The sequence below is a fragment of the Aspergillus foveolatus genome (assembly GCF_047715535.1).
Source record: "Aspergillus foveolatus strain CBS 279.81 unplaced genomic scaffold BDW70scaffold_36, whole genome shotgun sequence".
Lineage (NCBI taxonomy): Eukaryota > Fungi > Ascomycota > Eurotiomycetes > Eurotiales > Aspergillaceae > Aspergillus > Aspergillus foveolatus.
The window spans coordinates 145,770-170,894 of NW_027396100.1; the positions used below are offsets into that span (position 1 = coordinate 145,770).

At 51.3% G+C, this 25,125-nt stretch overlaps 11 protein-coding genes across 11 annotated transcripts; 1 reads left to right on the forward strand and 10 right to left on the reverse strand.

Moving 5' to 3' along the window:
- Positions 1-15: 15 nt before the first annotated feature.
- farA (CeGAL family transcription factor) lies at positions 16-4,407 on the reverse strand. The gene is made up of 10 exons (XM_073737374.1): positions 3,747-4,407; positions 3,538-3,562; positions 3,332-3,349; positions 3,109-3,230; positions 2,294-3,042; positions 2,173-2,245; positions 1,693-2,121; positions 1,459-1,641; positions 426-1,409; positions 16-373 (listed from the first exon to the last, which is right to left on the reverse strand). The coding sequence occupies exons 1-10, from the start codon at positions 3,881-3,883 to the stop codon at positions 325-327; spliced, it is 2,769 nt and encodes a 922-aa protein (XP_073594515.1). The 5' UTR covers positions 3,884-4,407; the 3' UTR covers positions 16-324.
- A 2,084-nt stretch (positions 4,408-6,491) lies between these two features.
- Positions 6,492-9,970, reverse strand: BDW70DRAFT_139348 (mannose-ethanolamine phosphotransferase MCD4). Its single transcript, XM_073737375.1, has 5 exons — positions 8,099-9,970; positions 7,851-8,038; positions 7,669-7,798; positions 7,492-7,600; positions 6,492-7,427 (listed from the first exon to the last, which is right to left on the reverse strand). The coding sequence occupies exons 1-5, from the start codon at positions 9,842-9,844 to the stop codon at positions 6,592-6,594; spliced, it is 3,009 nt and encodes a 1,002-aa protein (XP_073594516.1). The 5' UTR covers positions 9,845-9,970; the 3' UTR covers positions 6,492-6,591.
- Positions 9,971-10,211: 241 nt separating this feature from the next.
- Positions 10,212-12,092, reverse strand: BDW70DRAFT_77523 (putative chromosome segregation protein (Pcs1)). The gene is made up of 3 exons (XM_073744826.1): positions 11,152-12,092; positions 10,663-11,100; positions 10,212-10,611 (listed from the first exon to the last, which is right to left on the reverse strand). The coding sequence occupies exons 1-3, from the start codon at positions 12,041-12,043 to the stop codon at positions 10,391-10,393; spliced, it is 1,551 nt and encodes a 516-aa protein (XP_073594517.1). The 5' UTR covers positions 12,044-12,092; the 3' UTR covers positions 10,212-10,390.
- Positions 12,093-12,255: 163 nt separating this feature from the next.
- BDW70DRAFT_77524 (protein-degrading AAA family ATPase MSP1) lies at positions 12,256-13,978 on the forward strand. Its single transcript, XM_073744827.1, has 2 exons — positions 12,256-12,502; positions 12,558-13,978. The coding sequence occupies exons 1-2, from the start codon at positions 12,440-12,442 to the stop codon at positions 13,725-13,727; spliced, it is 1,233 nt and encodes a 410-aa protein (XP_073594518.1). The 5' UTR covers positions 12,256-12,439; the 3' UTR covers positions 13,728-13,978.
- Positions 13,979-14,030: 52 nt separating this feature from the next.
- BDW70DRAFT_169223 (putative triacylglycerol lipase (LipA)) lies at positions 14,031-16,231 on the reverse strand (the record flags this gene model as incomplete). Its single annotated transcript, XM_073742634.1, has 8 exons — positions 14,031-14,176; positions 14,234-14,369; positions 14,459-14,742; positions 14,806-15,042; positions 15,136-15,320; positions 15,372-15,490; positions 15,548-15,662; positions 15,717-16,231. The coding sequence occupies 8 exons, from the start codon at positions 16,229-16,231 to the stop codon at positions 14,031-14,033; spliced, it is 1,737 nt and encodes a 578-aa protein (XP_073594519.1).
- A 110-nt stretch (positions 16,232-16,341) lies between these two features.
- BDW70DRAFT_77555 (putative LysM domain protein) lies at positions 16,342-19,165 on the reverse strand. The gene has a single exon (XM_073744830.1). It carries the CDS (start codon positions 18,812-18,814, stop codon positions 16,943-16,945), a length of 1,872 nt encoding a protein of 623 aa, XP_073594520.1. The 5' UTR covers positions 18,815-19,165; the 3' UTR covers positions 16,342-16,942.
- BDW70DRAFT_77548 (uncharacterized protein) lies at positions 19,164-19,926 on the reverse strand. Its single transcript, XM_073744829.1, has one exon. The coding sequence runs from the start codon at positions 19,716-19,718 to the stop codon at positions 19,275-19,277; it is 444 nt and encodes a 147-aa protein (XP_073594521.1). The 5' UTR covers positions 19,719-19,926; the 3' UTR covers positions 19,164-19,274.
- Positions 19,763-20,528, reverse strand: BDW70DRAFT_161414 (FKBP-type peptidyl-prolyl cis-trans isomerase; the record flags this gene model as incomplete). Its single annotated transcript, XM_073740977.1, has 5 exons — positions 19,763-19,820; positions 19,880-19,942; positions 20,049-20,109; positions 20,187-20,251; positions 20,323-20,528. 5 exons carry the CDS (start codon positions 20,526-20,528, stop codon positions 19,763-19,765), a joined length of 453 nt encoding a protein of 150 aa, XP_073594522.1.
- A 318-nt stretch (positions 20,529-20,846) lies between these two features.
- On the reverse strand, positions 20,847-22,573 carry BDW70DRAFT_77546 (histidinol-phosphatase). The gene is made up of 4 exons (XM_073744828.1): positions 22,485-22,573; positions 22,196-22,386; positions 21,516-22,052; positions 20,847-21,414 (listed from the first exon to the last, which is right to left on the reverse strand). Exons 2-4 carry the CDS (start codon positions 22,352-22,354, stop codon positions 21,166-21,168), a joined length of 945 nt encoding a protein of 314 aa, XP_073594523.1. The 5' UTR covers positions 22,355-22,386; positions 22,485-22,573; the 3' UTR covers positions 20,847-21,165.
- A 282-nt stretch (positions 22,574-22,855) lies between these two features.
- Positions 22,856-23,761, reverse strand: BDW70DRAFT_139367 (holo-ACP synthase). Its single transcript, XM_073737376.1, has one exon. The coding sequence runs from the start codon at positions 23,662-23,664 to the stop codon at positions 23,182-23,184; it is 483 nt and encodes a 160-aa protein (XP_073594524.1). The 5' UTR covers positions 23,665-23,761; the 3' UTR covers positions 22,856-23,181.
- A 90-nt stretch (positions 23,762-23,851) lies between these two features.
- On the reverse strand, positions 23,852-25,116 carry BDW70DRAFT_139371 (ATP19 family protein). Its single transcript, XM_073737377.1, has 4 exons — positions 24,841-25,116; positions 24,585-24,755; positions 24,347-24,474; positions 23,852-24,218 (listed from the first exon to the last, which is right to left on the reverse strand). The coding sequence occupies exons 2-4, from the start codon at positions 24,630-24,632 to the stop codon at positions 24,167-24,169; spliced, it is 228 nt and encodes a 75-aa protein (XP_073594525.1). The 5' UTR covers positions 24,633-24,755; positions 24,841-25,116; the 3' UTR covers positions 23,852-24,166.
- Positions 25,117-25,125: the final 9 nt, after the last annotated feature.

The window sequence follows — 25,125 nt, forward strand, 5'->3', positions numbered from 1 at the left end:
TATTATAGATATCACGTGATTAATAAGTACCTGGGCTAGAGTTACTTCTCTATATACAGTCGTTGGGACGAATCACTTCAGTCTGCCGTCAACTTTCGTATGCACATTACAAGAGCCCCTGTACGCTGCCACGGCACCTCACGATATCAAGAACAAGTCCTAGATGTCCCCAGCGAGAAGCAAGACCCATAAACACCATTCATTGCATCCGGTTCACAGGAACGCCTGTGAAGGTCAATACCACCAAATCCAGCGACCATGCCGTACCCGCATTCATTTAGGAGAGCACTGAAACAGATCGGAACATGCTATATTACCAACCAATTAAACTGCCATTTCGCCGAAGCTGCCATTAATTCCGAAGAATTGGAACCTAGAATAAAGTCAGTAAGTGCAGGATTTGTAAGTGACAGGCGGGACTTTACCAATCTTCCACGTTGAGTGTTGTCGGAGCAGTAGGGCCACTGCGTGAGCTACTGCTCCAATTATCGTCTTGGCTTGCATTATCCATTGCGCCAGCAACTGTAGGGTCGAGTCCTGACATCTGCCAAGACTGCTGAGGGTCCATTCCGTACATCTGTTGCGGTTGGCCCTGCATGCCCATCGCAGCAGGCATGCTGGACAGAAGCTCCGGGCTTCCTTGTGTTCCTGCTAGAGAAGTCCGAGGCGGCATTTGCTGCTGAACCATATCGTGGGTATGTAGTTGCGACTGCATCTGAAGCTGGGGATCAACAGTCGTATTTTGAGGGGAGGTAAGTTCTGGGAAGATAGCGGTGCCATCGGGGAACAGCTGATCTGGCTGAAAGTTCTCCCAGAGAGAAGGTGAAAGATTAGGCGAAGTGCGTGTGACGAGGAACAAATCAGGAGGAGTTGCAGGTAGCGAGAACTGAGCGTTAAATGGTGTCGTCGGTCGGGTGTTTGCGCGCGAGTTTCCAGTCCCAGGCAGACCATCCTTGGCAGCAGTAGGCGACGTCTGGGGTATGGGCATGGTAGATTGGGGGAGCTCTCTAGAAGGAGTAGCTGCTGGGGTCTGAGGGCGCGATCGCTCGTACGAAACTGGTGGCGTGGGTCCTCCATTGGGTAGAGCGAGGTCCATATCATCGAACTTGCGCTTCGGAGGAGGATCCGGCCTTCTTGCCGGCAAATGCTGATTAGATTGGTTCGAGTCAGGCTTAACCCGTTGATGCCTCTTTCCAGCCGCTTTCTGAAGACGCTCTTCCAGTAACTTGTTACCTAAGATCGACTCGAACAAAGTGTGCACCATCTTCGCCACGAGCCAGACCTTGGAGACATCCTTGAGCGCCTGCATACATATGTTGATTCTCTCTTGACAGGTGGCCACGATCGAGGGCACCGATGACCGCATCTGGTATACGTGCATGATCAGAGCGGAGAAAAGACTGTAAACACTGCTCATCGTTAGCGTCAGATTGTGTTTATGCTGTAAGGCCATCGTACATGAACGCAGGCGTGTAACGAATCTCGTTATGAGTCTGCAAGTTCTCGACTATGGATGTGATTATTCCAGCAGCCTGGAAAGCGATAGTGCGTGACGGGTACGCCATCTCTTCGACTCGGTAACTACTTGGGACCGATGATGCCGGTGGCATATGAGCTCGATGCAACAAGCAAAGCGTGGTGCTATCAATGTCAGTGACGCTGGACCACCTTGGGTCTCAGTGATACACTCACTAGTAGTTCGCGTGAAGAAGAGCCGCCCAGAAATGATGCCTTTGTCGCTGCCAGCATACCTCTCTGGGACAATTTTGAAGCCAGTCCGCAAGCGCCATGTCGGAATGGGTGAGATCCATTGCATTCATTCGCCGTGACTTGGACGCCACCGAATATTGCTGCGACAGGACAAGACCCATAATCTCGCAGAGTTTCACGTACTGCAAGAAAAACTGCACGTGAACAGGGTCCGGTGGGTATTCAGCTGCAATGTCGATTTCGTCTTCAACAAAATCCTCCTCTGTCAGCATCTCAACGTCCGCATCGTCAGTGTTGATGCAAATTGGACGTCCCAGGGCAACGGCTACGGATCGGTCTCGAGTGAAGAGTGTCCACCAAATCCGCTTCCACAGACGCTTGTCGGGCTTGCTGAGTTGCGAAGATTCCACGCTACTGCGGTCAGTACTCTTGAAACCTGCTATGATCGCAGAGCGAGCTCACCTGCGGTGCATCCCAGAACCCTGCGCAACAATTATCGCCACTCTCGTCCAGTAGAACACGTTCTTGGTAACATCTGCACAGGTCAGCAAGCCAATCGCCATAATCAACTTATGGCACCCACCTTCAGGTCCCTCCCAGTACCAGCCCAGGAGCACTAAAGCTTGCACAATAGTCACCCTATCATCCTCGTAGTTCGCATCATATAGAGCTTTCGCTCTCTTGTAAAAAGTCATGGCAGCTGGAGTGGTCGAGCCATTAGCGTCCATGAGCTGCGGGTTGGTGCAGACCCTCGAACCAGCCAAAAGGATGGCCTGCAAAAGGAGCAAAGAAGGTGGGTTCTTGGGATCTCTATATTGACGCATGAACCGGCTGCGGTTGACAATGGGCACGACCGGTGCGACCCATTTGAAGTAGGCGTCCACTAACTCGTCGCACAACGATTTCGGCGGAAGTAGGAAAGCACCGCGCTGGTGCAGGATATCTAACTCGAGGTTATCCAAGTCGGAGACTCTCGCGCGGGAACCTCGAATGTTGGGAGGAAGTGGATAATGGACCACGTCGGTCGTTCCATGGCGGTCTTGAACCAAGAGTGAAAGATTCGATGACTCGCCCAAGTATGCAACCCTTCCAGCTTCCTTTATGGGCGCGCGTGCAAATTTCGGCTTCATGAATTGGGCGTATGTCGAGTTTTGCGAGGCTTGCTGAGCGGCTTGGGCTTCTGTGAGTGTTGTCACAGGCATACCGTTGACTGCCATGGCGTTGCTGTTGCTGGCGCTGCTGTTCTGATAACCAAACGCATCCTTGCCGGGCATCGGCAGGGACTCTTCGCGCTTCTCTTGGCTCTGAGATTTATCGTCGCCATCACCGTTACTAATTATTCGAATATAAAGTGGTCAGTCGATGGTAGACGTGAAAGGGTATACGGTTGCCACCTACTCGCCGACCTCTCTGGGCTTCGCTTGGCTCTTCTTGCGTTTCGGCGTGGGGATTCTGCACTCGATAGAAAAAGCCACACAGTTGGTGCATGGTACACCTAGACTGGCAGCATCGCAGCGGACCTAATCATCAAAGAGGCATGGTTAGCGTGTTTCTTAGAGAGGCGGCCGTGCAGCGGCCAGGCCACGGTCGCAGCGGGAGCGAAGGGGAAGCGGGAACTCACTTTTCGCGCATGACAGGTCTTCAATAGATCGCGAATCAAACAGCGTCAGCCAATGTTTAAAATATAGAGTCAGGGTTGGGATGCGCTCTGTTCAGCCTTGAACAGCGACACCCGCCAACTGGAGTATCTCCAACCCCAGAGCAATGGGCCGAGGTGCCGAGGCTGCAAAAGCTTCGCGTCACCCTGCTAAGAACAAGTTGACCTACCTCGCAAGCACGCGACGCACGTTGTCTGCATAAGAAGGAAGCGTCAGAAAATTGTACTCTCGTAACCTTCTGTTATATCTTCCCCGCCCGCAAATTCTGTTTCGAGTCCAGGGGCTCAACTCGAGGGCCGCGCTCACTGTGTCGCCTAACCCCGCGTACCTGAATCCCTCGACACCACCAGACACGAAAGGAGAAAAACTGCGACTCACCTTCTGAAACTCATCTGTCCGTTTGCTCCGGCGCGTACAGAAATTCCTGCAGTACCCGTTGAGCCCGCTGTGCTAGGAGTCGGGCTGGGTCTGGAAGCCGACGAGTCTATGAATTTGTCGCCTGCTGCTGCGCTCATGGCCGAAAAGCATCCATTCAGAGAAGTTCGCGACAATAGAAAGCTGGGAAATTTCAGAGAAATTGGCGGGAAGTTGGGTCTTGATGGATCGGAGATGGGAACGTAGTAGTAAGGTACTCCGTACGCGGTGGAGAACCGAAAAGAAAAGAACGACCGAGTCGCAAAGTCGAACAAATCGTAAGAGTGGAATACACAGTGAGGAAAGATGATCGATGGATGCAGAGAAGAGATGAAACCTCGACAGGGCAGAAGGGCTGTTACAGGATGGGAAGATGACAGTGGACAGACAGACGGTGGCCTATGGCACTGGAGAAGTACGGGGGTCGGCGGGACTGCCCTGGATCAACGGGGGCCCAGCTTTAGGTAGACACCGTACAGTCGTCGAGGCTCGATTGCTGGAGCTTGCCACGAACCAAACGCCACCAACCCGTAGACGGGCCGCCAGTGGTCAAGCAGTAGATCTTTGTTATGAAATTATTATTCTCACTTATGCCTTGACGCAGACGGGGGAGGGGGGAGAGAAAAAATCCCGGGACGAACGCGGTTCTTCCCACTTGGCTAATTTGGTGGCAGTCCTGAAGGAGCGGAGGTCGATCGAATTAGATGATAAATGATAATAACACCGTTAATCATTAGAACAAAAACGCCCCCAGACTGCAGTAGTGGGCATCCTGGCGGAGTGGCAATAATTAGACAAGCTCGATATCCCAGGGTTTGTGTGGGGAAGCCGCTTCGCCCGTTATAAGTCAGGCTATAATACTCGAGGCAGATTCTATGAGTCTGGAGCTTTTGCAGTAAGCAGATTCCTCCGCTGCAAATTCTCATTCGCAGAGGGTGGAGGATGCATGTTGACAGCAAGACACGCCATTGTATACCCCAGACTACATCCTGGACTACATCCCGTACCTGCACCAGTATCTCCCCTGAACGCCATTGAGATGGACTGCTCAATTCTCGAACACAGTATGCATTTTATGTCGTTAATGTCAAAAGATACAGACAAGCTTTTTAATATTCTGTATTCGATTCCACTGCAAAGACAGTGGATCCTGATCGTACGCCATACTGCCAGCCAATTTTTCAGGTTGCCACATACTCTGTAAGCACGGAGGACTTACTAGACTGGTAAACACCCCTTCGCCGTCTAAAATTATGTGAAGCGCTAAAGATGCTTCCTCGAAACTTCCAAATAAGCTGGACAAGCAGCTGCCAGCGGTATAACCAGAGACCCCGGTCGTAAAAGCCCGGGAGTATCACGAGGTCGTTTAGCAACCTGTCGGGAGGATACGACAGGTAAAAATATCTACGTCGACTCCCGAGTGCGTGGCCTATCCGTGCGCATCTCAGACAACGGCTGCGAGATCTGCGACGCATCGGAACCAGACTGAGAGCCGGAATTTGAAACGTGAGGCCGGACTGCCTCGCGGTGTCCGGCCATGGCCGCGAGGATCGAGATGGCCGCTAGGACAGATGGGGACCTGGATGAAGCGCTCGAAACATTGATACGACAGAAGCCGCACGGATACCACACTATCGCGATCGAGATGAAACCAGCAGGCGCCAGGGCAAAACCCGGGATCCACGCTGATCCATCATCTGGATGAATGTCACCATATCGGTGGTTCAGGACGGGATAGTGTTGTACCACATCCCGTTAGTCGCCCCGGAGCGCTCAAGGGTCTTCTTCTTGCCCAGTGCAGGGTTTATACGTAGTGAGTGGAACGACCATAGGTAATCATATCGTCCACCCATGCACGACGGCGATGGTCTATGCTCGCGTTTTCTCCGCTCTAGCCAGTGCTACCCATGCTATACGGAAAGACACGGATCCGCGAGCACGAGCCTGCCACCTAATCTATGTACGTTCCAGTTTCCACCGTTAGCCAAGTCAAGTTAGCGACGTGATATGACCCGGCACTCTGACAAAATGCGGGATTTAAAAGCCTGAAGCTCCGTTCCTAACAGTCCGGAGATGAGAGGCGTACCTTGTTAGCCACACAACATTTATTCCGCAGAATGCACATAGAACCAGATACCAATAATGGGCGTTCAAGACTCGCAAACCCTTCCATATTGGGCGCATATTCCCCGCAAATGCACATCTGAAAGCCGGATGGGCTAGGCAAATTGACGGTTCCTGAATCCTTCCAATGTTCCCCGGACTCCGGTGCGATGCAGACGGCAAACAGCCCAAGCTGCATAGATACTCCGCGGAGGATGTACGTCAGTCTCGCGACAGAGACTGGACTCAGCCTAGGGTGGGAAGTGAGAGGGATCTGTTATCTCCATTAGCTACTCCATACAGTCAAGATCCATAAAGCTGGAATGGTCTGGGCGGTGGGGCAGCTGGAGCCTCACACAAATGTCGTCATTCGCTTGTGATACCTCGGCTGTTTTTTTTTCATTATTTTTGGCTGATCAACAGGACAAGGTCAACACATTCCAAAATAAATGATGAATGAACAAAGGATGCTCCAGAGATATTGAAAAACGGACAAAACACGCCCTGACAACGCGCCGCAAGTGCAATGTTGAAGCTTCTTTTCGAAGCCACTCAGTTCAGCCCCTAGTTCAGAACATAAAATATAATTGAAGCCGCGGTGTCGAAAGCACATTAAGTATTATGAATAGGCTATCTATTTATGTAGAAAGATACATGCCATGAAGCAGGCTGGGTGCATCCGCCGTTACATGGACGATTGACTGTTTCATTCTTTATCCTCAACGCCATTGGGAACATCCTTCTGGCCTTTAGAAATTATCCCATTGACAATGTCGGGGACAGATGCAGTAATCGCGTTAGTACGAGGTCCAAATTCCACACCACTGATGAACACCTCGCTGAGAAACTCAAGTCCGGCAACAAACGTGCACAGGAAACTAGCAATGCAGAAATGACTGATGGTAGTTCCAATGTCGAGCCAAGAGCCCTCGTCCCGGACCATGTAAAAAAAGTTCAAAGTCATGACATCGGAAATGGCCATCACCACCATGAATAGAGCACTAGGTGCCACTTCCAGACGACGGTTGAGGATGCCCAGGTTCGCACTAATGATAGCGAACGGGATAAGAAGCTTGAGGATTAATAACGCGCCCTGGCTAAAGGGATTGAACACCGGAATGAGTCGGTACACGCTGTCCAAAGAGAAGGAGGAGATCGAGGCGATATTTCCAGTGCTGAAAAAAGCTGATTGCAGAAGGAAGAAGAAGAACAAAGCTACGCGTGCATCTGAAACGGTGAGTGTGCGGAAGCGGTATGTTTCACCATCCACAACTGTTGTGGCATCCGTGCTTGCTTTTTTGGGCGGCTCAATCGTCTCCTGCGCCTGCTTGGCGACAGGTTTCGCGGTGTAGACATACGTAGCATGCTCCAGCCGGACCCAAGTAACCAGGGTCATGCAGAACGCAAAGTAGAATAAACCCTCGTAAGATATGGTGAGGATTATAAAGGTCGGCGAGAATGTCAGGAAGATGATCATTAGCCGATGTAGGTAGTGGCTATTAGGATATAGTCGGTGGGCGAACGGCAATAAAAGTGAAGCAACTAATAAGTACTGTTAGTTGACAAGTCACGGAATGAGAGATATGGGATATATTGGGTTTCATACCGAGAACGCCCCATCCGACGACCTGGTTGCCGAATGGAAGACCTTGCTTCGCTTGGAGCGAGGCCGCACTTGATCTTGTTACGATCAGTGCGAGCAGGACCATACCAAGCTACTAGACGTCAGCATTGCAACCTTTCCCCCGCAGTCCTTAATTCCTGGCAGTCGTGGTTATCGTACCTGCAATCCCATGATATTCCTTGAACCCTTTCGAGACACAGCTGCGGGCTGGTGGCTAGTGCCAAGAATTTCGTCCTCAAAAAGCAGGTACAGCAAGCCAGTGAGAAGCATGAACGCCCCACCATAAGTTCTGTAACATTTAGTGAGACAGGTGCCAGCTACGCGGACCCAAATGCACTTACATTGTGTCGATATCTTCGACCTTGTTGGCAGGAAGCAGAGTAAACGTACTCATTAGTAGGCAGCCAACAGCCCATGTGCAGCAAACTGCTGCATGCTTTTGTAAGAAGTCAAGCCCATAGAAGACAGGCCAAAACGCTCCTAGAATAAAACAGACAGTGTAAATCTCTCTTTGGAAGTAGGAGTGCACCTATAAAAACATGATTAGTGCTCGTTTCCCAGTTTCCCATTCAAAAAGAGGGCAGCTCACCAGCGCCTCCAACACACCAACATAAAGCAGTAGCTGGAATCCAAACGAGAAATGATCTCCCACTGAGCGCACATGACCCAGAAGAATCTCACGCCCTGCGTGGAAGGCCTTTCTCCGAGCGAACACCTCCTCCCAGAAAAATATCGGAAAGAATCCGTAAAGATAATACCTCCAGGGAGAGCCTTGGTAAAGGAAAATCGAGAACAACGCCACGAGGACTGAAGAGAAGAAACTGATGCTGGCAATCGTCCTGTCGGATTCCGATGCACCATGCAGGACATGGAGGTGAATGACGGTCGTCAAAGCATACGCGATCCATCCCACATAGCCGAGAGTGACAATGGTCCTCAAGAAGAGCCAATCATACGTCTGAAGGTAGCGGAGGCCCTCTAAAGCTATTGCGAACAGAGCCGCAGATTTCTCGATCGCATCTTCATAAAAACCACGGTCAATGAGATCTCTGATCATCGCAAGGCGCTGCTCGGCAGAATTCCCGTAGTCGCTTGCAAGTGGTTCGAACGGACGGTACCGAAGAAGAGCCGCTTTCTTGTGTTCTTCTTTAACGTGATACATTTCCAGGACCTCCTGTGTGTTAGCAAAAGCTGCCAAGGCCTTCTCCCCGGGGGTCCCGTCGATATATTCCAGAGGAAGCTGGCCAACAGAATTCGTGGGAAAATCGAGTCCGACCAGATACGCCATAAGGGCAGCAACATCAGCCTGTGCGACATCGTTTCTTTGAACCTGATTTAAGTGCCAGTCAGCTGAGACGCCATCTTCGTGTCCTGAAGGAACGCCACGCTGGGGCTGCTTTGGCGGTGCAACACCAGATCCCCACACGACCAGAGGCGTTCGTGTGTTATCAGGATGGCCATCCCCGTGACTGCCCCAATCGCTCATACCATGGTCCGCGGTGAACACAAATGCCGTCTTATCATCGCCGTAGAAATCCTCCACAAGCTGCGAGATCTCCTTGATTCCCTGGTCGACTAGTTTGATGTTCCGTAGGTATTCTTTCGAGTAGGGACGGTAACCATGGCCCGTCGTGTCCAATCCAAGAAGATGCAGGAAGAAAACGTTCTTATCCTCCCGTAGTTTGGCATTTAATTCCGGATCGTTCTTGGCCGATGCAAATAGCTCCTTCACCTTGTCGAATACCCATACATCGAGAGCCGTTGCATCACTCGTGAAGTCCTCCAATTCTTCCCCGTATGTATCCGCATCGACCCTCCCCGGAACAGCACCTTCTTTAAACATCAAGAGAATATCAGGACTTCCCCAGCTCCACGTATGCCTGCTCCGATTGAAGACGCTATCGAAGTTCACCGGGTTCAATTTCCATCCTGTCGTAACGGCCGAAACATCCTCGTACAATCCAGCGATTAAGGCAACATGACCTGGGCGTGACTCTGTCGGGACTCGAGTGTGGGAAATTCCGAATGTACCGTGGGACAATACGCGGGATCGAATGAAAGGAGCAAGGAATGTCAGGTCGTCGCCATTTGATTCTTCTTCAGGAAGATCTGGATCCGGTGTCAATTCGAACGCCTTGTCGGCGCGCAATCCGTCGGCGACGAAGAGGACAAGACGTTTCGCTGGAGCTTCAGAGCCGGGCCCTCGCTCCACACGAAATGGCCTCATCCCACTCACAATTGGACTGACGAAATATATATCGAAGATTGAGTATGCATATATTAGATGAAACACTACCGCGAGGGTGAGAAACCCGGTACGACCGAGACGCGCCATGATGCCTGTCTCCAGTATCCCCAGGAGGGAATGGGCAACTGAGTGACGAGTTCAGTGCGTAGGAACGAGTACCAGGATCTGATCAAGAAGAGAAAGCGATTGGGAAAGGAGAGTGCATCGGCTCGGTTGTTGTCTTTAAGCCAGACGACACTTTTTCCCAAGGTTGGTCGATGAGCTTCGGGGAACTTGGGGGTTGGCTGATGCTGGACCAATGAGACCCGCGAAACTCGGCACGGCGCATCCACCTGCGAAGCTTAATATCGTAAACTACACAGTAAACACTAAACGGCGCGACCAGAAAATGATATTATGCTGGTGGTACGGAAGTGATGGTAAGTACCTCAATCCCGGATGGAGTCACTGAACCGGTCATTCTCCTACACAGAGTTACTGAACATAACAGCAGTCCAATCTACCAAAATTATATGCAAAAACGCCTATCCTCCAACTCCTGGCAATGCAAGTCCTGCTTTCACAATTGTCCAGGCCGGCTTGTCCAAGCCTTACCCATAACGAGACGTAGAGCAACCCAAAGTAATCATTTATCTAGCCCTGACTTTGCCGTCGTTTTGTAAGCGCATCCATGACCCGCGTGTAGAACTTCGAAGCCTGCTGGCGGACAAAGGTAATATCCACAGTAAGATATTCTGGGAGAATATCAACCAGTCCTCGATCTCGATTCGCATCCAGCAAAGGAATGTACTGGAATTCTGCCGTCTCAAAGTCCGCTGTCGAAGAATGAGGAACGACGAGCTTGAAGTGAAGGGCTATCTCGAGATTAGCTTCTATTGTAAGGGGAAGAACAAAGCAGCACTTACTCCCATTAACGCCTGTTTGAATACAGTCATAGAGAGTGTCTTCGTCCCTTTTCTTTACATCACGAATAATGAGACCAGTCAGGTCGCTGTATAGGTCCTCCTTTAGCTGCGCGTATTGTGCAGCTTGCGCGGCTTCAGCATTGGCGGCAGCAGCCGCCCGGTTTAAGCCGCCGCCCTTGACAGCACTTCCAGGAACTTTGACCGCAGCCTGTTCGAGTGTGGCGGCCGTGTTGCGGGCAGCGGCAAGCTTCGTTTGCAGCGCCTTGACCTCGGACTGGGCAGCGGCGAGTTGACTGGCCGACTGTTCGGCCTCTGCTGTGAGCTTGGCCACTTCTGCGTCTCGCTCACGGAGTTCTTTCTGGAGCGCGCGGCTTTTTTGACCAAGAGCCCGTTGTGCCTCCAGCTCGGCTTTCAAGGAGTTGACAAGGTTGTTGGACGCTGAGGGGAGTTTAGTATATCAGTGGTAACAAGAGCATCAGCGTAACATACCGTTTGCCATGGACTCGCACTGCTTCTTTAGTTTTTCCATGTTAGCGTTCGCTTCAACAATCCCTATCTCCTTCAAATTACGATATCGGTTCTCTAGAGTATCATATTTCTTGGTCAGATCACCAAGCCTCCGCCTCAGCTCAGGTTCGGTGCCCCTTTCATCTCCTCCGGACTTTCTCTTTGACGGGGAGCTTTGCGAAGCCCGCGAAGATAACTGCCTCTGTTTCTCCGGCGGCGCAGTCACCGGCTCTAAGCCTTCCCCCTGAATGAATGTTTCTTCGACAACTTCCTTGACTGTAGGCTCAGCGTCCGGGATATCCTCCTCACTCGCTGCTGTCGCGGACTTGCGGCGTTCTCGGTCGGTAGGTTCGGATTGTTTCTCAGGCTCCTCAATCACTTTCTGCTGTCGCGCTCCAGTAGGGGTGTATTGAAACTCGCCATCGGTTTCGATTTGCTTCTGCGCGGTAGTCTTTTTCTTGCCGCGCGCAGCACCTCTTGTCGTCCTCGTGGGTTTGGTCGTCTGCGCAGTTTTATCAGGCACAATGGTCTTGTCAACATCTGTATTTTGTGCGGCAGCATTCAGACCTGCGCGCACAGATCCGTCCTGATCCTCCGTCGCATCGAGCGCCATTTGTCCAGAATTTCTGCTTCCTTTAGGACGCCCCCTCCTGGTCCCTCTCCTCGTCGTTGTCGCTTCAGTTTCCTGCGTCGCTGAAATCTCCGCCTCAGCAATAGGCTTCATTTCGGCTGACTTCGATCGCGGTCTGCCCCTCGTCTTCTTCGTCGGACGCTCATCGTGGTTCCGTGCGGCATCGGCACCGGGCTGCATCACATCTTCTTCGTCCGATCCTATCAAGCCAGAAAGTCTTGCAGTGGCTTTTCGTTTAGGCATTGGAGGTGGTATATAATGCTGAAATAGAATTAAACAAATCTTATGAATGCAGAGCGTGGAGTTATACACAGACAGCGGCACTACGCGACACAGGAAGCTGAGCGCGCCCACCAAAACACCGAAAGCATGTGACACGCAAAGCCACACCTGAACCTCTCGGCCTGTGGGGACTGCAGAGCGCCGCCACACCTGCTTTCGCCGAACGACGACATCTCCAGATAGCATCGCGCGCTGGTTTTGAATACTCGTCGCTGCTGTATCTGAGCGTCCTCCCGGAGCCGGAGCTTTCTCCCCTATCTTTATCTAAACTAATCACTGTTTTACTTCGTATACCGCTCCGGTTTAGTCCTCCGTTAGGCGACAAGCGGTGTCGGAGTCAAAACTACGCTCTCCATCATGGCCTCGGCTCGCAGTCCACGATGGCAGCAGATCCAAGACCTGATCATGATAGCTGGCACAGTGAGCATTTACAGTATATGGCTTTTTCTGCGGTTTATTCTGACAACTTCCTTAGTCTGCCACCGCATACTTCCTGGTCCGGCATCTCCTCTCTCGCCTCGATTTCGACCCAGATAGACAGAAAAAGGAGGAACAACAACGTAAATCGGCGGCAATATTACGGAAACTAGATGGAAATCTGGAAGAGAATACATCGGGAGAATCGGGGGGGAAGACGCGGAAAGGTGACCTTGTCCTCAACCAGTACGAACAAGCGATTGCGATGGATGTCGTGGCCCCGGAGGACATACCCGTATCCTTCAAGGATATAGGCGGGCTTGAAGATATCATTGAAGAGCTAAAGGAGTCCGTAATATATCCCCTGACGATGCCTCATCTTTTTTCGTCAACATCTTCACTTCTCACAGCGCCTTCGGGTGTTCTGTTATACGGCCCTCCCGGTTGTGGAAAAACAATGCTTGCGAAAGCGCTTGCCCACGAAAGTGGCGCATCCTTTATTAACCTCCATATTTCGACATTGACAGAGAAGTGGTACGGTGATTCGAATAAACTCGTCAACGCGGTCTTTTCCCTAGCCAGGAAGCTGCAACCGTCAATTGTCTTCATCGACGAGATAGACGCGGTACTTGGCACAAGGCGGAGCGGCGAGCATGAAGCGAGTGGTATGGTGAAAGCAGAGTTCATGACACATTGGGACGGGCTAACATCGGCAAATTCTTTGGGCGAACCCCAGCGGGTTGTCGTGTTGGGAGCCACGAATCGGATGCAGGATATCGACGAGGCCATTCTTCGTCGCATGCCTAAGAAGTTTCCCGTCGAACTACCGCCGGCCGCGCAGCGTCTAGGAATTCTGAGCCTGGTACTCAAGGATACTAAGATTGACCGCCAGAATTTCGACCTACACTATCTGGTCAAAGCAATGGCAGGTATGTCCGGTAGTGATATCAAGGAAGCTTGCCGTGACGCTGCCATGGTCCCAGTCCGGGAATTCATCCGACAGAAGACAGCACAGGGTTTGAAAATTACCTCTGTTGACCCAAGCGAGGTCCGTGGCCTGCGGACTGAGGATTTCTTTGCTAGCGCCGGCGGAGCTCAGAGGTTCATTCCAGTTGCTACGCAAAACATACCACCAGAAACTAGCTCCGAAAAGGAATGGAGCACAGAAGATGAAGCGGTCTCTGAGAATGGCACACAGCGGTCCCGGATCACCCAGGCTGAAGCCTGATGAGAGCGAGTGTTCTATTATCAGTCTGCGCCAATTGTATACATCGCCAACGAAAGTTGTGTGCTGTGCTTTACTTCTGCTTGGATATGATATCTCCACGAGTACGGCCTTGTTGCCTATAATAATACCCCTAATGGCAGGATCTATCCACCGCTTGTATAAGTCCACCGTAGCTCATGCAAGAGACAAACACATTAGACTTATAATAGAGGGTCTAGTTTGCTGAGATAATTTTAATGACGCACAATGATATTGTCCGGTCCGAGCCACCACAATTTTCTACATATCTGGCACCTACATCGTCTACCGCGGAATAGTATTTAGATAGGCAATACCATCAACCCGATAATCATCAGCCTCAACATAGCTTTCGTTCCTGGGAAGACGGAAAACGAAATTCGACGGGCTGATCGAGGTCGAATATTGCGGCCATTCTGGGATATTAACAACTGCTTAAGGTTAGGGTAACCTTGCAAAAAATGACATATAGATCGGCGTATACGTACTGCCATGCCCATTCGGATCCAGATCCGTCACGAAAGAAGCCCACATGCGCGCTGCTAGGTTGGCTAGTTCCAAACGAGAAGGGTCCTCTCCCAGCTTCGTGATGTTCTGGACTGGATTCGCAAAGACAAAGGGGATCTATAAGTGCCCAGTCAGCATTGCCTCGCGCAACTAATCTACTTGGTTGAACTGAAAATCAGAACATGGCCAGCGTCGTAGTAGCGCACCTCAGCAAAATGGTTCACCCCAATAGTACTCGTTGTGTTCAGAGCCGCGACATCCCACCGATACGAGTAAACAGGCTTCTCGTACTTTGCCATGGTTTCCGCGAGGAGCCGTCGCGGCGCAGCCATGGTGATATCACCGGCCATGGACGAGTACCGTTTGTACATTAGCCCCTTCTCGGGCCATGTTACGTTGCCCCAGCCGTAGGGGGATCCGATTGGGTCATCTGGGTAATAAGCGATGAGTTCTGTTGCTTGCTCCTTTGTTAGGACCCATCGTTTGGATGCTAGTAGCCTCGTCAGCGTTATCCTCATATAACGGATAAGTGGGGGAAGGGAAAGAAGTATACAAATAAGCTGCGCAACGCAATCTTCATCCGTATCAACGCCCGTAGTCCCGAAGCTGACTCCCTCGTCTGTATTTGATCCGAGAAGGATAGGAACTTTGGCGAGACGTCCTTCTGTGGTGCTAATCTGGGGATACTCCTTGATGAATTTACCATCAACAGCGGCGAACCATTCTAGGCCTTCGTAGGCGACATCGTAAAGTGTGTCGAAGGGTACTTCGCGGAGACATTGAAGGGTATCTGAGGAGGTTGAGCATCTAGGTTGTTGTTAGCAGATTCTCCTAGCCATTCATGTATCGAGCGTACCCTGCTGCATCCACTATCCTATCATACATCGGCTGATGCCAGTCTGTGCCGTTCCAGGGGGGACCGACTGCGTTTCCGGACTCCATGATTGCTGTACTTGGTCATTATTTGCTCCTTCGCCTGCATTGATCGGGAAGTATGTACCTGCTCTAAATAAACCCTCATTATTACCACTGTTGGCGACAAGATGTGCACCGACACTATATGCTCCTCTGCTGTCGGTCAGCATCGATTATCAGTAACAGGTAACATGGCATACGCACGCTGACTCGCCCCAGATCGTGATCTTAGTCGGGTCACCCCCGAAGGCCTCGATGTTCTTCTTGATCCACCGCATGGCAACCCGCTGGTCTAGCAGCCCAAGATTATTATTCCCAGAGGCCTAAAATGAGTGTCAGGCTTACCAACTGGATGGCGTGAAAACGAAAAAAAGACGTACCCGAACCTCCTCCGAATCCAAGAAACCAAATGCAGCAAGACGGTAATTGATAGAGACGCCCAGAATAGGCTTGCCATTCAATGCTGCCTGTCGGGTTACATACGTCATGTTATACCTTTCCATTCATATCAGACATCGATTCGCTGCCACACAAATCATCAGTACATACCTCGGATCGGCCGTAGCACCCTGCTGCCACCCGCCTCCGAATATCCACACTAAGACAGGCAGTAACTCTTCATTTCCATGCCTTCTCGGCCGGATAACATTCAGATTAAGACAGTCCTCATTCATTTCAATTAAGCCCATATTCAGCAGTGTCGTCGTATCAGACCCATAGCCAGGACAGTCATACCCATACTGGGTGGCATTGTAAAGCACAGTCCCACGCGTAGAAACAGACGAGTGAGGAACAGGCCCCGAGTCGCTGTCATTAGACGCGTAGACTGTTTTCAAAGACGAAGGCGTGAAGCGTACTGGTTTGTCTGCGTATTTGATTCCGAGGAAGAGCTCTTGGTCGAACTCGGGAAGGGAACGGCCAATGAAGGTAGTGCTGCTCTTGGGGCCATTGGATAGGGTCACTATAGGTGTGGGATTCGGCTGGTATGCGGAGCTTTGGAGAGGCAGAAAGATTCCAATAGCCAGATGGGCTAGCCAGGGAAATGCTGATTTGAAATGCCGCATTTCCAATGCCTATCGTTTTGGATTGCTTTCTGAACAATGGATGAGAATCTGCGGCGATCCATGGGTATTTATGTGGTATTTCTGGTGCATTCTGAGTGGATTGTGTAGAACATTGACTGGTTTCCGGTGGGGAAGCCTGGGGAGCGATCCTGATTCTGGAAGCTAGACGATTTCATTTTGATGAGAAGCTCCGCAGAAAGTGAAGGGAGACACTGAAGAAATCATCCGAGGCCCTGGGTAAAAGCAGATCATAGGTGGAAGAAGTTGAAGATGAGAGGCGGAGGGGGACTAGTGGTTTGCGGGGAGCAATTTGTCCGGATCAACACTCGCCAGAGCTTGTCCACAGACCGATGGCTTAACGAGTTACTTTGTCAGATGTAGAATAGCTCGACTGCAAAAACAAGACGGATTATTCTAGCTAGCGTACACGCCCTCAGCAACTGGCCCGACCGGCGGCTCCTGGATCTCCACAGCAAGATAATGCTTGACGAGGGACGGAAGGGTTGAGGCCACCGAGTATTGACCTCATCATCTAGGTACACAATATGAAACAGAGAAGGCAAATATCCTGATATCATGGCAAGTCAAACCAAAGCAGGTCCTGATACGCCGTGCTATGCGTGAAGGGTGAAAGGGGTTGATAATCCGGTAGGCTTGGTATTGGACAATACATTAAGGCGTCGTGCATGACGAATACTAGGACGCAGTGTATTAATCGCCCTTAGTTCTGTCCAGTCCAGTACGAGTCCTGCTCGTGCTAGGTGAGGCGCTTGGGAATCGTTCCCTCAGATTTGCTCCGTTGGCATAGCTGGAGCCCGATCTTGTCAAGTCTGGCTTCCAACTTGTTCCAGCAAGGAGACCGGATGAATTCCGAGACTCCACTCCGTCTTCAAGCTCTATTAAGTCACTAAACCCCCTGCGTCTGGTTTCCGGGGGTATGGCCTGATTCTGAGAGCTTGAAGTTCCCTGCTGCAGGTCGTTGATGCTGGATTTCGCTCGTGCAGTGATCTTTCGAACCCAACCTTCAACGGCACCACCTATGCTATCAAGGCTGGTGGAATTGCTAGAGGCAACAGTTGATGAATTCCCGCTGAGACTGTCAAAGTTTGGCGGAGCTTGTTTTGGTGCTAACGTCGGCAGGTGTTGGGCAAAGAACTTGCTGAGACCATCCATGGCTGGCCCTGGGAGGTTGACATTGCGGTCAAGAGTGCCAACACCGGTTCCCGAAAGCTCGAGGCCGCTTGGCCGACGTCTATGCCGGCCTTTCGGCTTGCTGCCGGGACCCCGTGAAGCTGGCGAACCCGCATGTAATGCATCATGTTGATCAGCATTAGGCGAAGAACTTGGCTGAATGGGCGAAGAAGCCGTCGAGATAGTCGGTGTCTGTAGCCTGCCTCGTACAGGCTCAGAGTCGCTATAACTGACTGATTTCCGCCTGGTGCGAGGGAAAAACCCCAGTGCACGTCGGGGTACACGACCTATTTCCACTGGCTCCGCAAACCCATCAATTTGCACCCAGGACTCGTGTTTCCATATCTGGTCACTCTCAGCTTCAGGCTCCGTACCAGTCTGTTCGGAGATCCTCGAAAAAGTTGATTTTTCCGGCGATGGTGCCGGCACAATTGAACTCCCACTTGGGTCCTCTATAGATGGGCGACTGGGAACGTCCTGCAGGAGATCGATTTCCTCCCTGGTTTTGACAGGTCGCCCTTTAATCGAACAGCAGTCGACCGGCAGAAGAACAGTTTTCCGAGCTTGGATGCTATCGCTAGGCCAAAATCCATTCACCTTCCTAAAAATTGCTGCTTGACACCCATATCTAATAGTGACTCCGGTGATAGTGTCCGTGGGTTGAACTTGATGTACGTAGACCAGCGCCTCTTCACCTTGATCCGTATCCGCTCTGGACTGAACTGTCCGGTCATTGGAATCTCGCCGCTTGTGTCGAGAATGGATATTCCAGCTCGGGTCAGTATCCGCTAGTAGCAATGCCTCCATCTTCTTCGCATGTACCATGGCTTGTCTTTCATCTTGAGTGCCGGCGCCAAGCTCCGGAGTGGTCCGTCCCGAAGGGCCCCAAGTGGATGTTGACACTGCTCGGTGTTTGGCGAAGTAATCAGGCCGTGACGGCTTTCGGGCATGGGATCGCGGAGCTCCGTTCGAAGTCGGCCGTGCAGTATCACTGCCTAAGAGCGATGACGCTATACCTTGCAGCGATGACCACGATGCATCTAAAAAGTCTACAGCAGCCCGCGACGACTCAGTGAACGAATCCTGGTATTTTCCATTAGGCGTAAACCCACCTAATGAATTCCCGGGCCGGGGGTCGCTGCGAGGTTGTGTAGCTCGCGAAGGATGGCCCATGGGGATGGGCGAAACGTTTCGAGACGGTCGAGGCGAGGGTGTCGCGCCACGCGAGCGAAGGGTCGGTAGCTCCGAGGAGCCCGTTGTAGAGAGCCCGGAGGACGAAGGCTGTTGTCCATTATTATCTCTGACATCATCTAACGAGATCAGACGGCGGGGTCGAAGGTTGGAAGCGGATTGTTGAGTGAAGGTATCGGCGGAGCCGCTTCGGGAACTCATTCCTGCCGAGAGGGGAGAGAGGGATGTTGAAAAGAGAGGCAGTGCTTTTAGCACTCGGGAAAGGCGTTTATCGCTGTGTCAGAGACTGCCGGGGCACGGTTTGCCATCGGACGCCCCTATAATAGACCATTCGTCATGCGGTGTCTGTATCGCATCCGTGTCCTCTATCGGCTTGGTTTCCGCCCGTGAAAGCGGAGGCCAGGATTGTTGCGTCTGGGGTATCTAAGGAAGGTAATGACCGAAATATTAGCCTCTATAAGCAGATAGAGAGAGTTTGAGAGCTCCAAGAAGGTGAGCAGCAGTACGGGTGGTGTGGAGGTTGGGGAGCGGGATGCGGCAGGAGTGTTTTTGCGGGTAGCCTCCTGGAGATGATGACGACTCCCTAACTTCGTTTACCTCTGGCGGGGGCGCGGCGTTTCACACCAACAATCGCCTAGATAGGGCTGGAGTCGCGGCAACGTCAGTGGCAACCTATTAATCTGGAGGCTGACGCTTTGAATGCTGCAGAACATCTATAGTTATATCTTGATGCAGCCTTACTGAGCTCGACCGACGTTGTCACCAGTGAGAGATGTCTCCCGCTCATTAGAGCCTCATCTTTTAGCGTCGAAATACTCTGGACTGCTCTATAAAATCTTGCCAGATGAGTTATCTGTGATTGCGACAGGTACATTGAACAGCAATACCAAGGAAGCTTGCCGCCGCAACAACTCCGTTCTACAGCTGTCATTGCGCACGATCGCCATTGTGATATAAGCCAGTTGTCCCTAATGCAGTATATACTCTTGGCGATAAATGAACCATACTCGCTCTGAAAATGTTCTCCAATACAGGGTATAGTCCTATAAAAACGCGAAAGAAAAAAATATGAAAAGAAAAGAAGAACAAGAACAAGAAAGCGCATCGGATGCTTCGAACTCCCAACGCAGACCTGATGATCTTATTCCATCAGCTGTACAGCTCTGTGCCTGCAACTTTGGGGATGATCTTCTTCAATTCAACTTCGCTGCTCAATACTTCATTAGCGACCCTAAAAGCTTCATCCAGACATGCAAGCAAACGTACAAGACAAGTCCAGAATCCGGGGGAATCAACCCAGGGAACCCTCTCTTGCCATAACCATAGTCGCTGCATTCACATCAGTCTGCGGTCTATCGACAATGCCAGTTCAACACCGAGTCTTCAGTGAGAAGATACGGTGACCTGATGGGAGGGAGGATATAGATGGACATACCTCGATATTGTGAGGATGGCCTTCTCACCAAGGGTCATCTGCTGTACGCCTTTGTCCCAGCCTGTGTTGCATCCGTTAGTACCTCAATATTGTCAGGCACCATGCTCTGTCCCATGACTACAGGGCTTCTGATCATACCGAGTATAACCTTTCCAACTCCAATCTCCGTTTTCAGTGGGCCCCGACCTTGCGAGGTATCGAATCTACAGCATCAGCATTACAAATCAGTTAGCTGTCTTACCGAGCCTTCCAAGCATGGAATTCCGAGAGTCACGGTAGGACTAGGAGTGGAAGGTAGATAAGCGAGTTGTTTGCGTTGGCGGGTACGCACTGTGTCCCCATGAAGTACTCGTTCTCCCCGCGTGTCTCATCATAAAGGTATCCTGTGTAGTCAATGATCACGGTGTCACCGGTGTGGGGGCTGTCGCGGCCGTTTCCAGGGCGCAGAATGGTTTTTGTTATGCCTTGGGGGGGGTTCATTTCTGTGCTGTACTGGGCGTAGTGCGTATAGACAAGTCGATAAGACGGGAACGAGAGAACGAAAAATAATGAGGCGGTCAAGATGGGGGTGGACAAGTCTGGATTAAGGAGAAGAGACTAAGAAGTGCTGGAATGTGCTAGTTTATAGAGGGAGATGGCTCTGGTCTTCGGTAGGCTATATTTTCTCAATTAAAGGGACACCGTCAACGCCCAGTACAATAATATGGCGCGATAAATTTATGAGGGATACCGGCAGAGCCCGAGAGATAGGAACCCTCCCATCTGTACTTGGTTAGGTGGGTGGTAGCCACGTCTGGTACCCATGCAGATAGCGGTTGGCTTGCTACCGAGCTAGGCCGCAGGTGCTAACGGAAGGATGCGATGCCGTGATCCTGCGGTGTGGTCAACGGGTCCCCACGTTGAATAGTTGGACCCAGTGCCACGAGGAAAGTCTAGTCCACTCTCATGGTCCTATCCACTAAAGGGGATGTGGTTGGCTGGCATGTTGCAGCTGTATGTTTGCGCAGGGTCATGATATTGGCAGATCGCTATGGATAAGCTGCAGCTCTGCATCCTACGTATATGTACTGTCAGAAAGCTGTGTCCGCAAGTCAGACTAGTCCGCCACCAGTCCAGTTTAGTTCGTCTGCCAAAAAGCCATCTTCTTCACCTCTTCCACGGAGACGGATTTGACCACCGTCCGGGGAAACCGGCTATCCACCGGGGTTTGAGTTTCGGGTCCGCTTCCGAGATCGAGATAATACAATATTTTGATGTCCGTTTCCGTATCGATGAACTCCAGCATCCTGGCGTAATTCAATCCAATGTGATCCAGCCCGTGGCTATCATCCGAGAGACAGAATCGACCACCACGCGCCAAAAACTCCTGTCCACTCAATTAGAACATTATCTCGCATATATCCGCTGCGGTGCTCCAGCTGACACATGACCATCATCCAGACAATCCTAAAGAGCAGATAAACTGACCTGACAAATCTCAGCTTTAGGATAAGGCTCGCTCATCCCCTTTCGCAGCGCTGCGGAATTCAGCTCCAGAATGCCGCCGTACCCAGCCACGTAGTCCAAATTCCGCAGAATTCGCTCCCAAACACCCGGCCACTGCTTGAAGCTGCGCTCGGGATCGTCACTCTTCAGCCGGATGAGATCGAAGTGCCCGACCACGACAGGCTTCAACTGCTGCAGCATGTCCAGCTGCTCGTCAAAGAAGGCTTCGAAGAGCTTCTCGTCCGACCCACCTGCTAGATCCCGAGCTTTCTCGTACATCTCCCGGTCGTAGTCGATGGGTATGGTCTTGGTGTGGTGGATCGAGCCCATGAAGAACTCGAACGGGAACGCACGCATTGATGTCTCAACCAAAGTCCGCGACTCTGGCCGAATCCAGTCGCATTCAAAGCCAATCAGAATTTTGATCTGGCCTGCGTATTTCTCTCGGAGTCGGGTGGCTTCGCGGAAATAGTTCGCTTCGTTGGCGATCATCCATGCCTTGGTTTGGTTGGCTTCGATCTATGGTTGTCCATTACACACGTGTTAGGGCGGAATGCGCTTAATGTTGTGCGGTCATGCTTCAACTGCTCATATTTTCTGCACGATATATTGCTTTTTCATCGACGCCAGAGGACAGGCAATGCAGACCAGGGACTAAATACCTCTTCCGGATAGTAATCCTGTTCTCCGCGGGGCATGTGCTCGGTCAAGCAAAAGACTTGGAAGTTCTTAGCGATGGCCAATTGGATGACCTCCTCGAGAGAGTCTTTTGCATGGCCGGGGCAGAACTGCCCTGAGTGGCTGTGGTGGGAAAAGGGCATGACAGCCTTGGGATTAATCAGTAGAGCCCACCCTGTAGACACGGTTAGCTAAGAATTAAATGAAAACGATAATGCAGGGAAGATTGCGCGAAAGAGCGGTATAAGCATGCGATGCTCGAACGAGACTTACTGTATAAGGGCGATAGGATAGGCAGCCCCGCCTGAGATAAGGAAATGGACGTAGATAGGATGAAGGGGCGGTGAGATGAGTGATATAAGTACTACAGCATCAACGGAATTTGTGGGATATATGTTGAAGAAAAGAGTGAGTTCAAGACAGCCAATATTTGTGGCGCGGAAGTTTTCCGCCGACTCCGCAAGTCTAGCCTACATTGCATATATAAACACCTGCTTGGGAAGCAGCATTATGGTATGCACAAAAATAAACAAATTGTTTGATATATAGATGTATACACATATATATTTCTACGTTGAGCTCTCATATTCTAGAATTGAGAGCTTCTCAAATCGTCGCAAAGAGAACTTCATTTCAGAAGCTCATCACCCAAGTATTCGATCATCCATTCAAACAGCTCTCACAGTGGCCCGGAGTGCTGCGCATAGAGACCAGTAAGCTAGAGTACACAGCTCAATCGAGCGCCAATCGGTCGTAGCGATATCGAGTCACCCTTCACCACTAGTCATTGTCTGGGATCACGAGCTGCAGTTATAGCACTTTCAGCTTTGTAGCCAATTCATCGTGCAAACATTTTGCGTAATTCGTGCCGGGTCCAACACCAGATCAAGCCTTCCGCAGTCGCATGGCATCTGGCATGCAAGTCGCATCGAGTTGCGACGTCTCGGGTCAATCCCATTCCATTCTTTTTTCATCCCGCCGCAAGCACAGTCGCAACCACATACTCTCCATCATGCGAAATGGATAACCGCCCAACCCTCCCCCTTCCACCATCCTCACCACGGTCAAAAAGGACAATGTCTGGTCTTCCTTCCGCGCCATCATCGGCAACACTCACCACAGCATCCTTCCAACCTACCCCCTTGGCACCACCCCTCGCAGCCTTCCGCGCCGCTTCCTTTGCTGCAAACCGTCCAGCGAGCCACCGCGCCATATCTGGTGTAACTGTGATATCCGTTCTCTTGGCCACATTCGGTTGGCAGCTGGGCGAGTCAAACGGGGGGAGAGAGAACCGGGTGCGGAAATCGCGCAGTTCTTGCTCGGAGAGGATGCGGCGCGTAAAGCGGGCGAGGTAGCCTCCTGGGCGGGAGATGAGGCGGGTTATACGCGGCAGGTGGACGATGTCGGTGCCGATATTGAGGGCAAGGGGGAAAGGGATGGGGTTAGGTTTCATGGTGACCCGGTGGTGATGGTGGATAAGGATTGAAGCCCAAGTAAACTCGTAATTCTGACCTCGGACACGGACAGCAACCGTGGGTGACTAATCGAGCAGTGAACACAATTGCCCGAAAAACAAATTGCTCGAACTTTAAGAAGTATACAAAATCTTACGGGTTGTAAGTGAAAGCTACACTGTGTCTTTAACTGAGCATACAGACTACTAGACCATCATGCCCAACATTACGGAGCAGCCGTCTCCGCTACTATGTTGACCACGACACAATCACACAAGTTAGAAAGAAAGATAAACCTTTCAGTGTATGCCTCTATATGTACATATCCGCATTGCTCATTGACTCTGTGAAGTCAAGCTAGCGGCCACGAGGAATCCTCCAACGGCGCCGGCCTCGGTCCCAATAAAAGTGTTCATAGGTTCCTTGTGGAATGCATCATGTTCTGGCGGCGAGACTCGAGACCGGACCATGCTCCGCTCAATCAGGTACACTGGCCGAACACTAGTGGTCGGCCTTCTTGTCACCCTCTCCATTCATTTGTTTCAGGAAGTCCCTAAAAAGGCACAATCAGCCAATTGCCTATATCTCCCACTCTTTCGCGGAAGTCCAATGAGGTCTAACAGCCCCTAATCGAGCTCTGGTGCATTGAGTAGGGTCGGTGTATAGCACGCGGGAACATACTGAATGAAAACCTCCTCATCCTTGGAAGACGCCTGGATCGGAGGAGCAGCTGGCTTCTTAGCAGCACCACCGCCACGGGTAGCGAGGTAGATACCGCCGAAAAGCGAGCTCAGGATACCAAGAGAGAGCTAGATAATCAACAAGTAAGCATTGGTTATCTCGTCAAAGTAGCCGGTATATTCCAGATTCGATGCAGGTAGGGACAGGAGCTCGGTGTAGCGGAGCGCCAGGAACGTACGTGGTGGGAGCCAATCTGACGGCCAGCGATGTTGTAGTAGACGACCATTTTCGCGGTAAGGAGGGATCGGTTCGTGAATGAACGGGGCGGGATGAGAGAGAGGTGCTGGTTTCTGCTGGAGTCGTTCAAAGTCCAAACGAGCGATGAAGTTGCGGCCGGGCGACGGGCTTACTGCTTGCGGTTAGACAGATTCTTATGTAAGCTGGTGGCACGGGATAGAGGATGAGTAAGCCAAATGCAAGCTATGTAAGCGCACGTGATGTCCCGGGAGTTCCCGCTATTACTCCGGAGTAAATGACGTCGGAAGAAAGGCTGCAGTTGTATGTCACAAGAATGACTCGGCTATGGTTTGCTGGACTCAAAAGGCAGGAAGGATTAATCCTTCAGGTTCTCTAAGAAGAGAAGAAGATGTCCGGCTGTATAAGGCTTTTGCCGGAAACCGTCAGCCTCGTGGCATCATCTCTCACCGAAACCAAAGGAACAGTGCCTCCTCATCCCTGGAAATTGAATCTGCCGGTTACGCGGATATGGCAGAGACGCA

Bases quoted from the DNA above. Each gene is read 5' to 3' on its own strand.
- farA (XM_073737374.1), bottom strand. From the start codon at position 3,883: ATGAGCGCAGCAGCAGGCGACAAATTCATAGACTCGTCGGCTTCCAGA. The intron at 3,563-3,746 runs GTGAGTCGCAGT...CTTCTTATGCAG, and splicing joins GGACAGATGAGTTTCAGAAG to ACAACGTGCGTCGCGTGCTT. The intron at 1,642-1,692 runs GTGAGTGTATCA...TGACATTGATAG, and splicing joins CTTCTTCACGCGAACTACTA to CACCACGCTTTGCTTGTTGC.
- BDW70DRAFT_139348 (XM_073737375.1), bottom strand. From the start codon at position 9,844: ATGGCGCGTCTCGGTCGTACCGGGTTTCTCACCCTCGCGGTAGTGTTT. The intron at 7,799-7,850 runs GTAAGTGCATTT...TAAATGTTACAG, and splicing joins GTCGAAGATATCGACACAAT to AACTTATGGTGGGGCGTTCA. The intron at 7,428-7,491 runs GTATGAAACCCA...AGTACTTATTAG, and splicing joins CGTCGGATGGGGCGTTCTCG to TTGCTTCACTTTTATTGCCG.
- BDW70DRAFT_77523 (XM_073744826.1), bottom strand. From the start codon at position 12,043: ATGCCTAAACGAAAAGCCACTGCAAGACTTTCTGGCTTGATAGGATCG. The intron at 11,101-11,151 runs GTATGTTACGCT...AACTCCCCTCAG, and splicing joins GTGCGAGTCCATGGCAAACG to CGTCCAACAACCTTGTCAAC. The intron at 10,612-10,662 runs GTAAGTGCTGCT...ATCTCGAGATAG, and splicing joins TCAAACAGGCGTTAATGGGA to CCCTTCACTTCAAGCTCGTC.
- BDW70DRAFT_77524 (XM_073744827.1), top strand. From the start codon at position 12,440: ATGGCCTCGGCTCGCAGTCCACGATGGCAGCAGATCCAAGACCTGATC. The intron at 12,503-12,557 runs GTGAGCATTTAC...CAACTTCCTTAG, and splicing joins TGATCATGATAGCTGGCACA to TCTGCCACCGCATACTTCCT.
- BDW70DRAFT_77555 (XM_073744830.1), bottom strand. From the start codon at position 18,814: ATGAGTTCCCGAAGCGGCTCCGCCGATACCTTCACTCAACAATCCGCT.
- BDW70DRAFT_77548 (XM_073744829.1), bottom strand. From the start codon at position 19,718: ATGCGCTTTCTTGTTCTTGTTCTTCTTTTCTTTTCATATTTTTTTCTT.
- BDW70DRAFT_77546 (XM_073744828.1), bottom strand. From the start codon at position 22,354: ATGCCCTTTTCCCACCACAGCCACTCAGGGCAGTTCTGCCCCGGCCAT. The intron at 22,053-22,195 runs GTATTTAGTCCC...GGACAACCATAG, and splicing joins AGGATTACTATCCGGAAGAG to ATCGAAGCCAACCAAACCAA. The intron at 21,415-21,515 runs GTCAGTTTATCT...TTGAGTGGACAG, and splicing joins CTAAAGCTGAGATTTGTCAG to GAGTTTTTGGCGCGTGGTGG.
- BDW70DRAFT_139367 (XM_073737376.1), bottom strand. From the start codon at position 23,664: ATGAAACCTAACCCCATCCCTTTCCCCCTTGCCCTCAATATCGGCACC.
- BDW70DRAFT_139371 (XM_073737377.1), bottom strand. From the start codon at position 24,632: ATGGTCGTCTACTACAACATCGCTGGCCGTCAGATTGGCTCCCACCAC. The intron at 24,475-24,584 runs GTACGTTCCTGG...TTGATTATCTAG, and splicing joins GTCAGATTGGCTCCCACCAC to CTCTCTCTTGGTATCCTGAG. The intron at 24,219-24,346 runs GTATGTTCCCGC...GTGCCTTTTTAG, and splicing joins GATGAGGAGGTTTTCATTCA to GGACTTCCTGAAACAAATGA.